General features: G+C 45.9%; 3 protein-coding genes across 3 annotated transcripts; all 3 read right to left on the bottom strand.

The window, feature by feature from the left end:
• Window positions 1-5,296: 5,296 nt before the first annotated feature.
• Window positions 5,297-7,046, bottom strand: LOC142527166 (uncharacterized). The gene is made up of 2 exons (XM_075631892.1): window positions 6,014-7,046; window positions 5,297-5,901 (listed from the first exon to the last, which is right to left on the bottom strand). Exons 1-2 carry the CDS (start codon window positions 7,044-7,046, stop codon window positions 5,297-5,299), a joined length of 1,638 nt encoding a protein of 545 aa, XP_075488007.1.
• A 1,601-nt stretch (window positions 7,047-8,647) lies between these two features.
• LOC142527165 (uncharacterized) lies at window positions 8,648-9,814 on the bottom strand. The gene has a single exon (XM_075631891.1). It carries the CDS (start codon window positions 9,812-9,814, stop codon window positions 8,648-8,650), a length of 1,167 nt encoding a protein of 388 aa, XP_075488006.1.
• A 4,448-nt stretch (window positions 9,815-14,262) lies between these two features.
• Window positions 14,263-15,495, bottom strand: LOC142527164 (uncharacterized). Its single transcript, XM_075631890.1, has one exon. The coding sequence runs from the start codon at window positions 15,493-15,495 to the stop codon at window positions 14,263-14,265; it is 1,233 nt and encodes a 410-aa protein (XP_075488005.1).
• Window positions 15,496-15,774: the final 279 nt, after the last annotated feature.

The following is a 15,774-nucleotide window of genomic DNA, read 5'->3' as shown; positions in this document are numbered from 1 at the left end:
CTTAAGATAATGTGTCGGTGCCTCATACCTCCCGAACTTTCAAGAATGTGTCGGGGCCTCATATTTTCCGGGCTTCCAAGAATGTGCCGGGGCCTCATATCTCCCGGACTTTAAATAGGATGCCGGGGCCTCATACCTCCCGGGCTTTCAACTTTTTTGTTCCTCCTGCTATATTTGTTTTATTAAAAATCAAATCACTAACCTGGAAATATTGAATCCGAATTCATTTTCGGTAGAGTGATACTTCTCTGGTTGAGCTAAATTAGGTGACTAATATAGCTGTATGCTACTGAGTGCATAGAAAATGCTCTTCATGCCAATCCGGGATAGCTGCTGAGCTTTGAGCCCATATGAAATCCACATATAAGATCTGAGTGCCAAGCTGGTCGGGCTTGTATGTTTGCCAAGCAGAGTTGGGCTTATTTTTGAATGGAAAGCATATCTACGTCCACAGACAGCGCCAATGATGCAACCCGGGCAAAATGGACGAGTCGGGTCGAGTACTCTGCCGGATTTGCTATCAAGATGTTACAGGAAACATGAGTTGAACGTATAAACTGAACTTCTTTCCTTCCTGAGCGATTTGAGAGATCAATGAACAAGAAAAGAAGCACGTGAATGGGCGCCGTAGGGGGTGTCCGGCGTGACCACTCCGATGCTTAAGTTAGTGAGGAACTCAAGCAAGAAAACCAATGTAGCCAAGTGATGGTTGTGTGATTGGTGTGGAGAGTGGGAGTAAATGAACAATATATGAGAGTATTCAATGTGTGAATTAATATCTGAATAGAGAATAAATGCAAGTAAAGAACCTGGAATTTATAGTAGAGGATGCAATGATGACCTCGTTCTTTGTGTTGAGTATTAATTATAGTAGGGTGGCTGATTATACCCTATTGTTCTGACATGTCAAATCTCATACTAGTCACATCCAGCCCACCTGATTTTGTCAACCATTTATATTAATGTCAGAGATAGGTCGGCTGCACACACCCTACTATGTCGGCGTAATTAAATGCAGCGCTATTATCGAAGTGGCCCGGGTAGAAGGCTTCTCGGGGAATTATATAGGAGCCCGGGCATACAACGCCCCGGGCAGATTATGTTCCGGTTGCTCCTATGGCCCGGCCTCCTTACTGACTGCCCTACTCCATGAATTCTTCAAGTCTCTCTCCACGTCCCGGGTAGTCCTATGACTCGGGTGTTGATCCAGACCCGGGCACTCTCCTTGGACAGGCTCCCTGGCCCGGGACGTCAAGGGCATCATCCGTGATCCGGGACATCCCGGGGTATCATCACTCCCTCCTTAAATAGTCGGGCTAGAGTCCACTCGTTGTCCTGATTAGTTCCGTGTGTCCGGTCAGGAAAATCAATTTGTCATTTAGTCTCCCCGAGACGATAAGGATGATGTCATCATATCAATGCTGACGTAAGCCCTAGCATAAAGTTGTCAGAGCCTTTCCGTATTCCGAGAAGATAAATCATCATGACGTCTCGAACTTCGCGCCTGTCTTTTCAAATATCCCGCCCAATCATGCCGCCCAATTTCTTAGGTCAATCTCATTCGTCCGATTCTTCTTAGATCAACGATGTGGATCCATTCTTTCCTCCTATATATAGTAGCATAAGAATTTTTCAAAAATCATTTGCAAATTTGAACTAGCGGCCAAACCCTGCCAAAATTTCCTCTCAAGCTTTCCGACGTGCGAATCTTGTTCCGGCGACTTCTCCGTTCATCAACTAGTTATTTTCAACTCGTAAGTTTTCTTCCTCCTTTGCACCTATCTTCCTCTTCATTTTGCTTTAGCAGTCATGTCCAATTCCACTTCTTCTACATCTGGTAAAAACGTGAGGGGTCAGTCAGAGGATAACTCCCCGACCCCTTCTGAAACTTCCACCCATATTCCTCTAGGTATTCATATTCTTTTCTCCCAAGCCCCTTCAAAATAACAGGCCAAAGCTTTTTCCTCCCGACCTACTGGAGTCTCTGGCATGGGGAAAGACTAGGTAGCAGGGCCCTTGTGGTTCTCTACTGTAACCTCTACCCTTCGCCCGGGTAGTATAGAAGAGATTATGTCTTTAGGTTCCATCCCCTCCACTTACAAAATACTAATCCCTAAGCCCAATGAACACCGAGACACCCCGCCCCCGGGCTTTCAAACCTTCTTTGTGGAACAACTCAAGAGCGGGCTTCGTTTCCCGATTCACCACTTTTTTGAAGGGGTGGCCTGGTTCTTTGATCTCTCCATTAATCATCTCCACCCTAACGCTTTTCGCATTATGGCTGCCACTTTCATTTTGTTTCGCATGAAATCCCTTCTGATCAACTCTTCTATTTTCTATTATTTTTATTCTTGCCGGTTCAATAACGGGGTCTTTTCTTTCATGACCCGAATGCATTACCGGTTCTTGACTGACATCCCTTCATCTTTGAAGGGGTGGAAGAATAAATTTTTCTTTTTACAACTTCCGACTCTTCCAACCTGTGCCCTGGGTTTTCTACCTTCCCTTCCCAAGTAGCCTGAACTTCCCCGAGACTTCAAACTTCTTCCCCCCTTCACCCAAGCCTGGGATACTTTTGAAAAGCAGTTCTTCCTATCCTCGGTGTTAATTGGGGGGAACAATCTGGTACATTATGGGATTGGGTCCCGACCTGAAGACCCTGTGGACCAGATAATAGATGAATTCGACCAGGCCGAGTCGCAGGCTGGTAAATTATTCTCCTTAGTTTCCCTTTTCATGCACCATGTATTAATCATCTAACTGCTTTATCTTTGGTGCAGCCGAAGAAGATATGATTAGGGCGAGTCTTCTTGAAGCAGCTGCCAAAAGAAAGGCCGAGTAGAAGAAAGCCCGGGCTGAGAAGAGGGCCCGAGAGGCTCAAGAGCAAGAAGAGCGCCAAGCCCGGGCGGAGGCTGAGGCCCGGGAAATTGAGGGACGCCGGGTCGAAGCAGAAGCTAAGGCCCGGGAAGAGATGGCCCCTCCCCGGGAGGAGACTACCTCCTTGGCCGATGAGGAGGACCCGGCTCCTTTAAATTCGCCCAAAAGGAAGGCCGTGACCGAAACGGTCATCGAAACGGTGGTGGCGGATGATGTTCCCGAGGAGATAATCCGTTCTCCCCCTCTCATTGGGTCATCTGCCGGTCCCTCAGGTGGAAGGCCCTGGGTCCTCCCCAATATCTTTGGGGATGATATCAGCTCGGATCTTGTAAAGATGATCCGGGGTCTTCTGCGCACGGATGAGGTGGTACATTTGCAGGGGCTCCATCCCAACGAGATGCTATGTGAAGGAGTGGCCCGGTATTTCTCCGTAAGTCTTCTTATTCTTGTTATTTAATCCATCTATCAAATCTGACCTTTCCTATATATTTACAGGGCTTGCAAATGCTTATGGCCTCCTTTGAGCAAGTGGCTCAGGCTGCAAAAAGGGCCAACACACAGGCCACCTCTGCTCAGGAGACGCGTGCCAAACTCCAAGAGGAGGTAGGCCGATTTAATGAGCTCCATGAGCATGTCGTAGCCCGGGAGAGAGCCTGTTGGCAGCAGCAAATGGACCTGGCCCAGGCGGAGCTTGCTGAGGCCCGGGCAGAGGCGAAGGCAGCTAGGGCAGAGGCAGAGTCCTCCCGAGTCCGACCCGAGGATTTCCAGGCTGCTGTAAACCTTGTAAAGACTGCCTAGGAGGAACAAATGGCTCAATTCTTAAAGTCTCATGAGTTCAAGAAGATGGTGGCTGACAAAGACTTCCCTTACTTCAAATAGGGCTTCAATAAGTGCCTAGAGCAGTTTGAAGAGGCGGGCCTTGTCCCAGCAGATCGGGAAGACTTCCCGGACTTGGAGAAGGCTGTTGCATCTCTCCCGGAGGATGAGGAGGAGAAGGCGGAAGACCCCCCATTAGATTGGGTTTTTTCTGTTATTTCTGTATTTTTATTTTTATTCCCAGCACCCTGTAAATTATTTCCAGTATTAATGAAATATCCTCTTTTATGGCATTTGACAACTGCTTTAAAATATTTCCAAGTAGCATAAAACTCTGCTTCAAATACCCTTGTAGATTTTAATCAAACTTCACCAAGCACTTTTAAGTTGGGGGCATGATCCCTTAAACAACTGATCTTGATAAATATTTAGGATGCGAGTCCCTTAACGTAGGAGATAACTGGGGTAAATTTTCCGGGCCAGGGTACGGGTCCCTAGACTTAGTAGAGAATCGGGATGCGGGTCCCCGGGTCAGGGTACGGTCCCTGGCCTTAGTATATAACCTGGGTGCGGGTCCCCGGGCCAAGGTACGGGTCCCTGGCCTTAGTATATAACCGAGGTGCGGGTCCACGGGCCAGGGTACGGGTCCTTGGACTTTGGAGATAACCGGGGTGCGGATCCCCGGGCCAGGATACGGGTCCCTGTACTTTGTAGATAACCAGGGTACGGGTCCCTGGACTTAGGGAATAACCGGGGTGCGAGTCCCCGGGCCAGGGTACGGGTCCCTGGACTTAGTATATAACCGGGGTGCGGGTCCCCGGGCCAGGTATATAACCGGGGTACGGGTCACCGGGCCGAGATACAGGTCCCTGGACTTTGGAGATAATCGAGGTGCGGATCCCCGGGCCAGAGTACGGGTCCCTGGACTTAGGCGATAACCGGGGTGCGGGTCCCCGGACCAGGGTATGAGTCCCTGGACTTAGAATATAACCGGGGTGCGGATCCCCTGGCCAGGGTACGAGTCCCTGGACTTAGTATATAACCGAGGTGCGGGTCCTCGGGCCAGGGTACGGGTCCCTGGACTTTGGAGATAACCGGGGTACGGATCCTCGGGCCAGGGTACGGGTCCCTGGACTTAAAATATGACTGGGGTACGGGTCCCCGGGCCAGGGTACGGGTCCCTGAACTTAGTATATAACCGGTGTGCGGGTCTCCGGGCCAAAGTAAGGGTCCCTGGACTTAAAATATGATCGGGGTGCGGGTCCCTGGTCCAGGGTACGGGTCCCTGGAATTTGTAGATAACCAGGGTGCGGGTCCCTGGGCCAGGGTATGGGTCCCTGGACTTAGTAGACACTTCCTTGAACAATTCCTTTATTTGATATATAAGCAACAGATACAAAAGCTATAAACATAATATTTCTTCAAATGAAATGTATTTCATGGTCTCTTAAGAGTGTGTCCCTGAGAATCTTCGATATAATAAGCTGCCCCCGAGCTGACTCTTCGAACTATTTTGAAAGGTCCTTCCCACCGTGCTTCTAACCTTCCCCACATCACCCACTGGTTTGACATTTTTCATGACTAGGTCCCCAACCTGAAAATCTCATGATCGGACGTGTTTGTTGTAGGATTTCATTACCCGGCTGCGATAAGCTTCCATTCGAATGGCTGCCCGATCTCTCCTTTCTTCAACTAGATCAAGTTCAATGGCCCGAGACTGATCATTTTTGCTCGGATAAGATTCTATTCGAGTAGAAGTTTGCCCAATTTCCACAGATAGGACTGCTTCTGAATCATAGACTACGCTGTAGGGAGTTTCCCGAGTAGATGTTTGTGGTGTAGTTCGATATGCCCATAATACACTTGGTAATTCCTCCACCCAATCTTTACCTTTCCCATGGAGTCGGGCCTTTAATGCTTGAACAATGATTCTGTTGGTTACTTCCGTTTGGCCATTAGCTTGAGGGTAAGCCACTGAGGTGAAAGATTGAATGATCTTCATTTCCTGACACCACGAGGTGATCTTCTTTCCCTGGAATTGCCTCCCATTATCTGAAATCAATTTTCTTGGTATGCCATATTTGCAAACAATATTTTTCCAAAGAAATTTCATGACCTCCTCCTCAGTAATTTTGGCTAATGGCTCGGCTTCTACCCACTTGGAGAAATAATCCACAACCACAAGAAGGAATTTCTTCTGTGCTCGGGCTATGGGGAAGGGACCCACAATCCAACCCCCATTGATCAAAAGGGCATGATGTTGAGATCGGTTGCATGTTAGCAGCGGGGCGATGATGAAAATTAGAATGGTGTTGGCAACCCTGGCATTTTTGAACAAGTCGGGCAGCATCTTGATTCATTTGGGGCCACCAAAATCCGGCCAATATAGCTTTCCGGGACAGGACATTCCCACCGAGGTGTTCGCCACAGCACCCCTCGTGTATTTCCCGGAGGACATACTCTACCTCATTCTCTGATACCCATTTTAGCAATGGGCCTTGATATGATCGCCTGTATAAAACATCATTCAAAAAGACGAACCTGGGTGCTTGTTTTTTGATTTTTACGGCTCGGGCCCGATCTTCTGGGAGCTTGCCATGGACTACATATCCAATGAGAGGAGTCATCCACGAGCTTCTCTGAGTCGGGGGTGCTTCTTCGTCAACAGAAAGCACCAACCGGATGAAACAGAGGACTTCCCGGGTGCTTATGTCCGACATGGAGGCAGCCAATTTGGCTAAGATATCAGCTTCTTCATTTTTCTCCCTAGGAATTTTTTCAATGCTCCAATCGGAAAAAAGGGAAGCCCGGGTTGTGATGAGTCCCAAATACTTGAGCATTTTCTCATTCTTGGCCTCATATGTTCCCTTGATTTGCTGTGTGACCAATTGAGAGTCAGAATAAATAATGACCCGGGAAGCACCGACTTCCCGGGCAGCTTGCAACCCTGCTAGAACAGCTTCATACTCTGCTTCATTATTGGTGACCCTGGAGTCGATCCTTAGAGCCAGCTTGATCTTCACTCCTGATGGGGCAATCAGGACCACCCCCACTCCACATCCTGATAAATTCGATGCACCATCAACAAAAATTCTCCATACCTCTTCTTCTCCCGGTTGAATCATTTCTATTAGGAAGTCTGTCAATGCTTGGGCTTTTATAGCAACTCGAGGTTTATATTCGATGTCATACTCCCCGAGCTCTACAGTCCATTTAACCATTCTTCCTGAGACTTCGGCGTGTGTCATGATCCTCCCGAGTGGAGAATTGGTGAGGACCACAATGGGATGGGAGAGGAAATAAGGCATGAGTTTTCGGACCGTCATCACCAGGGCTAGTGATATTTTTTCCATTTAACTATATTTCAATTCCGCTCCTCGAAGGGCATGACTGACATAGTATATTGGCTTCTGGTCGGCTCCTTCTTCCCTGACAAGCACGTAACTAACGGCGAACTCAGTGGCGGATAAATAGATCCATAATTTCTCCCCGGGCTCGGGTTTTGCCAGAATAGGCAACTCAGCCAGATGCTTCTTCAAGTCTTGAAAAGCTTGCTCACATTTATCATCCCAGCCAAATTTTTGTGCTTTTCTCAAAACTTGGAAGAATGGATAGCTTCTATGAGCAGACCGAGAGATGAAGCGTGACAGAGCCGCGATCCTCCCAGTTAATTTTTGCACATCCAGGACAGATTGAGGGGAAGACATGTCCATTATTGCTTTGATTTTTTCGGGTTGACCTCGATTCCCCGATCAGTTACCAAGAAACCCAAAAAATTCCCACTTCTCACCCCTAAGACACATTTAATCGGGTTGAGCTTTATTCCATACTTTTTCAAAGTGGTGAAGGTCTCGGCCAGGTCATCAATAAAGCGAGAGACCTCCCGGGTCTTGATTAGAATGTCGTCCACGTATACCTCAATATTCCGGCCTATCTTCCTTTGGAAGACATGATTCATCAAGCGTTGGTATGTAGCCCCAGCATTCTTCAATCCGAAGGGCATAACAACGTAGCAGAAGGTGCCCCCGGAAGTGATAAAACTGGCTTTATCTTGATCTTCAAGAGCCAAGGGGATTTGGTGGTACCCCTGATAGGCATCCAGAAAGCTTAATAACTCGCATCCAGAGATAGAATCCACCAGCTGATCAATCCAGGGGAGTGGATAATAGTCCTTGGGGCAGGCTTTATTCAGGTCCCTGAAATCGACACACATTCTCCACTTGCCGGTGGATTTTGGAATGAGGACCACATTTGAGAACCAAGTAGGGAATTGAACTTCTCTTATATGGCCGGCCCGCAACAGCTCTCCCACTTGCTCTTCGATGACTTTATCTTTTTCAGGGCTGAAGTGCCTCTTCTTCTACTTCACAGGCCGGGATCCCGGGAGGATATTTAATTTATGCTCAGCCACTTGGGGTGAGATCCCGGCTAGTTCCTGTTGAGACCAGGCGAAAACACCAATGTTAGTTTTTAAACAATTTAAGAGATGTACCCGGGTGGACGTGTTGATGTCTCGGGCCACCCGGACGTGCTTTCCCGGTTCAATTTCCACCACTTCTTGCTCCTCTTCCGCAAAATGTACTTCTCTCTCTCTGGTCACCTCCTCTTGATTCTCCTTCCCCTTCCCCTCCCTTCTCGCCTTCTTCTGGTCTACCCGAACGGTCTTCCCATAACACTTTCAAGAAGAGGGTTGATCTTCCTTGACTTCCCCGACCCGTCCTTGTACTGGAAATTTAATTTTTTGGTGATAAGTGGAGGCCACATCTCTCATCTCATTCATGGCTGGCCTCCCCAAGATGATGTTGTATGAGGACGGGGCGTCCACCACTGTAAAGACTGTCATCATAGTTTTCCTCAAGTCCCCGGTTCCCAGGGTCAGTGGCAGGGTGATTTCCCCCTCAGGGTACACGGCATGTCCAGCAAAACCAAACAGGGCAGTCTCAACCGCCTCTAATTAATATTCATGCAAATCCATTTGGACCAGTGCCTCTTTAAAGATGACATTGACAGAGCTGCCATTGTCCACAAATACTCTCAAGACATCATAATTAGCCACTCGCGCTTGGATAACAAGGGCATCATTGTGGGGTAGACTGACTCCCCTGAGGTCTTCTGGGCCAAAGCTAATAACTGGCTCATTTCTCCCACTTCCATCAACCTCCAAGCACTCCCTTCTACTTCTTGCCTTCCGAGCCCGATTGGAATCGCCATCGGTTGACCCTCCCGAAATCATTTTTATTACTCCTCGGCTCGGGGAAGGGTCCTTCCTTTCAGTTTGTTTGCTTCTTTCTTCCCGGGAGCTCCCTTCTGCTCTTCTGCTTCCACTCGGGATGTTTGCTGGTCTCTTGGGAGCACTGGATCCGGGTCGCCGAGATAACCAAGGTGGTGATCGAGGCTCATCTCGGGAAGGACGAGACTCTGGTACAGAGCGCCTATTGAATTCTTTTCTCAAAGTTCGGCATTCATTAGTACTGTGAGAACATTCTTTGTGAAGGCTACAAAACCCTTTCTTCTCTGATCTGGGTGGTTGGGCTGCTGAACTCGGTCGAGGAATCATGTCCGAGCTGCATTCTTGGATTTCCTGACCTCGGGCAATTCTCAGAAGGACATGGGAGAAATGTCCCAGACCACTTTTCTTGTAAGCTCTCTCCTCGAGCTTGACAACCCGGTCTCCTCTGGCTCTTTTCAAAGCTTCTCTTTTTTGGTTATGCGCCTCTTCCATATTAATATATTTCTCCGCCCAGGACAAGAGATCTTCGAAGTTCTCGGGCAAGTTTTTGGTCAGGGATCGAAAGAAATCCCCTTCCCACAGTCCTTGCATGAACGCGGTAGTTTTTGTCTCGGGTGCACAGGCTGGGACATTCAGAGCCACCTGGTTGAATCTTTTGATATACGCCCTTAAGGTTTCGTCTTGTCCCTGCTTCATCTCAAACAGGCTGAAAGCACTCTTTTTGTATTTCTTGCTACTACTGAATTGATGCAAGAATACTTTTTGAAAATCTTCAAAACAATGAATACTCTGTGGTGCCAGCCCTTCGAACCATCTTTGTGCAGAATCGACAAGGGTAGTTAAAAACACTTTACACTTGATCTGGTCTCCATAGCAATGTAACATGGCCATATTTTCAAAGAGAGCAAGATGCTCCTCGGGGTCAGAACTCTCATCATAATCTTTGATCTTGGCTGATTTGAAGTGCCCGGGCAGTGGTTTCCGGACAATGATCGGAGAATGGACAGCCCTTTACAACTTGGGCATTGCTCTTAGAACCAACTTGTCCTTCTAACTCCCTCACCTTCCTCCTTAATTCTTCTAACTCCTCGGCCACAGTAGGAGATTTAGAACCCGCACTTGACTCTCTCTCCTCCTCCCTCCTCTCTTCCTCATGCGGCTGCTCACGCTGATGCTCAGGGTGACTGGAATGATGAGTGGTGGTCTTATTTGCCATGGCTGTCTTAACAGCATCAGTTATAATCTTATTCAACTCCTCGGGTGTTAAATGGATGGTGGGCGGAGGACCATTAGGTGGGGGGCCACCTGCAGAGAGACGAGTATTGTTCTCTTCCTGAATCCGAGAAGTGTCTTGTTTTGTTCTTCTGGTAGGAGCCATATCAACGCCTTAGAACTCAAATTTCCCACAGACGGCGCCAATGATGCAACCCTCAGGATAGCCAGGGTTGTGCCCGAGTGTACCATGGATGATTCTTGTGCCCGGGGCATGGACGACCCAGGATACTGGATGGATGGCCAGAATCAGGACAAGTCGGCAGGAAGGGTTCATCAGGAGCCGGGCGGGTGAATGCCCGAGACGTCTCCTCCCCGGGCCACCAGACGCCCGGGCTCTCGTTCAAGCTCCCGAGAAGCCTTCTACCCGGGCCACTTCGATATCAGCGCTGCATTTAATTACGCCGACACAGTAGGGTGTATGCAGCCGACCTATCTCTGACATTAATATAAATGATTGACAAAATCAGGTGGGTTGGATGTGACTACTATGAGATTTGACATGTCAGAAAAATATGATATAATCAGCCGCCCTACTATAATTAATGCTCAACACAAAGAACGAGGTCATCATTGCATCATCTACTATAAATTACAGGTTCTTTACTTGCATTTATTCTCTATTTAGGTATTAATTCACACATTGAATACTCTCATTTATTGTTTATTTACTCCTACTCTCCACACCAATCACACAGCCATCACTTAGCTACATTGGTTTTCTTGCTTGAGTTCCTCACTAACTTAAGCATCGGAGTGGTCACGCCGAACACCCCCTCCGGCGCGGATGTGACCAGTATGAGATTTGACATGTCAGAATATAGGGTGTGCTCAGCTATCCTACTATAATTAGTAGGTAGCACGGAGAACGAGGTCATCATTACTTCTTCTACTATAAATACCAGGTTCTCTCTTTACATTTACATTCATTCATTCACACCAATATCACAACCATCACTTGGTTACATTGGGTCTTGGCTTGAATCATTCACTGACTTAAGCATCGGAGTGGCCACGCCGGACACCCCTCCGGCGCCCATTCACGTGGTTACCTTCTTGAGTGCAGGAAATCCTCTCCGCCCGGGAAAGAAGCTTCTGGTTCAGATATCTACATTGCTCTTATTTCCTTCATCATTTTGATAGCAAATCCGGTGGAGTACCCGACCCGACTCGTCCATTTCGCCCGGGTTGCATCACTAAGTGTCATGGCATTCACTCAAAATAAAGAATCAAGCACCACACTTACTTTATTTGGTAACAAAGTGTCATACGATACAAGATCTTCACATCCCATAGAGGGAATCGAGGAAAGAAAAGAAACAACTAATTCCTTAAGTTGGGGATTTATACAATTCTATCAACCAACAAAATGAATCTAAGATTATCTACCACACTTTAATCTGCCTACATTAAGTCACAGATGTTCTTCGTGTCATTTCTAAGATGATTTTTTAGTCACTTCACGTTAGAGACCAAGGGAAAAGGATATGCCACACCGGGGGTGAAATTCACTATCCACCGTTAAGTGTGTGGGCCCCACACCAATCCAAAGGCCATGGAGAATCCACCGAGCCAAAGTGCCTCGAAACTTGGAAATGGTTGATCTTTATGAGGGCCAAAGCAGCCTGGCACGATATTATCAGCACTGCCATCAACAGCATGTGCAAAGTTTTATCGCTCGTGTGCTGTAACTTTTACTACTCTGAACCAACCCCCCCCCCCCCCCCCCCCCCCCCGACCCCCACCCCTCAATTTATGCATTCTTTATGATTTTATGGCATCACATTATTAAGACAGAATAAGGAACACATTTGAAACCAATATGTGGTGATCATCATGTAATCTGTTTGAATGATATTTGCCCCCATGGTCTCATGTGACACATATATTGATAGCAAGGTCGGCGCCGCTTGACTACTGAGTAATATAATTTGAATAGAAATATTAATCAAAACCAGCTCAAATAATTCATATCCATAATGCAAATCATAATGGAATGAAAAGTTTGGTGAAAGAATGAGTTAATGAATTTTGGGACAGATACATATATGCTGTAGTGTATTGGTTTGATAGTGGCTCGTAAAGAAAGTTGTGTCAGCGAAGCGACAGCCAGCTTGAACTGGTGCTGGACCATGCACTACAAGTACAAGCTGGATTACCCAAAACAGATTTTAGAATAAGGATCACAGGCAAAACTAAGCATTTTTAAAAACAATTACACGAGAAATTTGGATTATTCTTCTTTTTTTTGGAGAGCTGACACTCAACGGCAGTACTTTGCTTTGCCACGGACATAAGACAAATTCAACTGACTTAATTGTGTCGCCAATGATTGATGCAGAGAGCCAGAGTATGAAGGATCAAAAACAACATGCATATCTTCTGGTCTCAGGACCGTGTACGCTTAACCGTCGCAGCCGCGGATCGACTGTTAGAACAGCGATATCTACTGCAACAAAATTTTGTGACTGAAATGGGTGAGTTACTACCGGGTAGTTTTTATTTTAAATATTTTCTCATTTTGTTTAAATTTTCATAAGATATCTTTCAAAATTTTTATTAAAAAGTTCCACGACAATCATCTGTGTTCGTTCCGTGAAATGTTCATGCAACTGAAACAATAGACTCCTCGACAGCCCCACGACCGTTATGATGAACAGTACTCAGATTTTTACCAACACAAATTTGGAGCCGAAACAAACTATTCTAGAGCGGAGGCGAGACAAGACAAGGCATTTAAGCAATCAAAAGTCGACACACTTCCCTGTGAAATGTGAATCCATTTGTAACTGTAATAATATATTTATTAGCACAGCCATATAGTTGTTTGGTAATCAACATTCAACAACCTGATCAACTGCCTTTATAGGTCAAGCTGGAATAAGGTGAAGTAGATTCAAGAAAAATAAATGCTCAACGGGTGGGAGGATTTCCATATTCAAGAATCCATAATTTTCAACTATATAAACCCTCACCCAATCCTTACATTCTTGCATCATTCCACTAATCCACTCAAACACTCATCCATGGCTGCATGCAAAATTTTCTGCTTATTATTCCTCATTTCCATGTCGTTTTCAGGCATGGAGAAAGCCTCAGCAGCTTGTCGTCTCCTGACAACCCCGATTTTTTCGGGAATCAATCCCACTCTTCCGTTCCCTTCGATCCCAACATTCGGAACTCCGGGATCGTTTCCACCATTGGTTCCATCTCCTTACACCAATCCAACGACACCCTCGATCCCCAATTTCCCACATTTCCCACCAACTACTACATTCCCCGGTGTTCCAAACTTTCCTACTGCTCCATTCACTCCAACTGTCCCGACTCCAGAAACTACCACTACTCCTTAAGAGTAATCAGATGCCATGCGTTTGCATTAAGCAAAAGTAACAATAAGTGTGGAGATTCAAGGAGAAGGGCTATTATTGTGCTTTATAGAATGTTTTTGTACTACCTACTGTTATCAGTTACCTATGTATCCCGTGTGATCTGGTTTTAGATATAGTTTACAATGTTTATTTACGTTCAACCACTTGTTTTAGGGGTCGAGAATGATCTATCTTTGATATTGTCTACACAAATAAATATGTAGTACTGCTTTTGGTTTTTGTTAAATGAGTTCTCCCCTGTCCAGAGCTGCATTTCTTAACTAAAAGCTAGAAGCAAACCAACAGGGTCAGACCAGGAGAAGCAAGCAAGCGACAACCCACCGTAAAAGAATCTTCAAATTTGAGACTTCATTATTTTGAAAAAATAAGTTCTTCCCTTGATTCCAACTTCGAAATATGCTAAGCTGCGGCTTCATCAAACTCGATAAATTATACCTTTAATAAAATAGCAAAAATAAAGAATAGAACGATCGTGATGATATACCAACAACCCACTTTTATTTCTTTCATTCATTCTCTGTCATAATGCATTTACTTCACAATACGAACACAAGAAAACAATTATGAGGAGAAAGAACAAAAAGATCGAACTTCTTATAGCATATGTGCCATGAAATATGTCAAGAAAAAGTATCACAAATAATTGAGAAACCACTGTTCTCCCTTACATCACAATTAGCTCCACCATTGGTGTACTGCAATCCCCTCATCCTTCACTTGACCATACAATGCTAAACACTGCCAATATGCCCTCTTGCTCCCATTCACTCCTCCATCTTGCCATTGATTCTTGCACTCCAAGAACAATTCATCCACAAGATACAATGTCCTATCTCTGAGCATCTCCTCCACCAAATCTGCCTCGGCTTTCATCACGACGTAGTCCTCGCGTTCTATGTTCTTCGTTAACCAGGTTGATACCTCCGTTCCTTGAATGAGTACACCTTCAGCTAATTCACTGTTACTCACTATATCCAAGTCATAAACTTCGAATTCTTGATCCCTCATGGGATAGTTCTTGTAAAACCAGTCAAGTGCACTTGAGTCATCCGAGATGAAGACTCGACGGGGGTATTTATCCAACGAATCCTTCAAAAGATCAGGAAGGAACTTGATTTTTCGTGATGTAAAGCTTGATTTTCTTGTCAAGGCTTCCTGCCTAGGAGGTTCGAGATATGCATCCTCCAACCCCTTCAATGCAGCTTTCTTTTCATCCACTATAACGCCACATAACACTTGATCCACAGGGGGATTTTCCCTTCCATTCCGCGATCCCCGGTTTTTCCTCATCGCAGCCACAGTGTTCTCGAACCTTTTTAGATAAACAATCTTGTAATTTCTTAGAAATCTTAGCTTGCTGGAGTAGTCATCGCCCAATGGCGATATCACCAATCCGCCATCCTTTACAACACCATCAAACACCTGGATCACATCAAAACTCAAGGCGAATGCGAAATCAAACAACCTGTTTTCAACAACCTTTTTGAGCTGCAGATTAAATCCGGTGAACAAATCAATGCCAGCATCCTTCAAGAACTCCAAATCATCTTCAGTTTCACCCATGCCAGCCCCCAAAATAAAACCTTTGTGGCCTTTCTTGATCAGGCCTTCGTCCAACAAATCACGGAACAAAATAGGCAGAATTTTGAACCCACCACCGATGACTGAATCGCCACCCTTGTCGTACAGAGCGCCATTGGACGAGGTTCTGATCATAGAGCCAATCGTGGGCAATGCCAGAATAACCATAGCCACGAACATAGATCTTGACATGATACGCAAAACCCGCGATTCAGGTAGCCTGATTACCAAAAGGGTTGGAGAATTCAACCCAAATCCAACCCCATTCAGCTCATTCGAAGCATACCCCATATTCTTAGCTCGGTACCCTCGACCCAATTTATTCATCTCTGGATTAAATTGTATCAAAGAAAGAATTTTTCTAGGCTGACTTCTGAAATGCTTTTGTACAACAGAAACAAAGATGAAATCAAAGAATCAACTGCGAAAGAGATTGAAAAAACTAGCACCACAATGAAGTAAACAATCTTAGCGAGAGCAAAATCTGGCAGCCGTGTGGTTTCCACCCTTTAGAGCAACACGAGTACTTCGGATTCTACACCATAGAACCATCAATTGCCTAATTCTTGCTAATTCCATACTTGTCCTATTTCAATCCCCCACCTT

The sequence above is a fragment of the Primulina tabacum genome, chromosome 15, assembly GCF_025594145.1.
Source record: "Primulina tabacum isolate GXHZ01 chromosome 15, ASM2559414v2, whole genome shotgun sequence".
In the NCBI taxonomy this organism is placed as follows: domain Eukaryota; kingdom Viridiplantae; phylum Streptophyta; class Magnoliopsida; order Lamiales; family Gesneriaceae; genus Primulina; species Primulina tabacum.
The sequence above is the reverse complement of the archived record's forward strand: the minus strand, read 5'-3'. Positions and strand labels throughout refer to the sequence as shown.

Bases quoted from the DNA above. Each gene is read 5' to 3' on its own strand.
- LOC142527166 (XM_075631892.1), bottom strand. From the start codon at position 7,046: ATGGAAAAAATATCACTAGCCCTGGTGATGACGGTCCGAAAACTCATG. The intron at 5,902-6,013 runs GTTGCCAACACC...CCTTCCCCATAG, and splicing joins ACTTGTTCAAAAATGCCAGG to CCCGAGCACAGAAGAAATTC.
- LOC142527165 (XM_075631891.1), bottom strand. From the start codon at position 9,814: ATGGCCATGTTACATTGCTATGGAGACCAGATCAAGTGTAAAGTGTTT.
- LOC142527164 (XM_075631890.1), bottom strand. From the start codon at position 15,495: ATGAATAAATTGGGTCGAGGGTACCGAGCTAAGAATATGGGGTATGCT.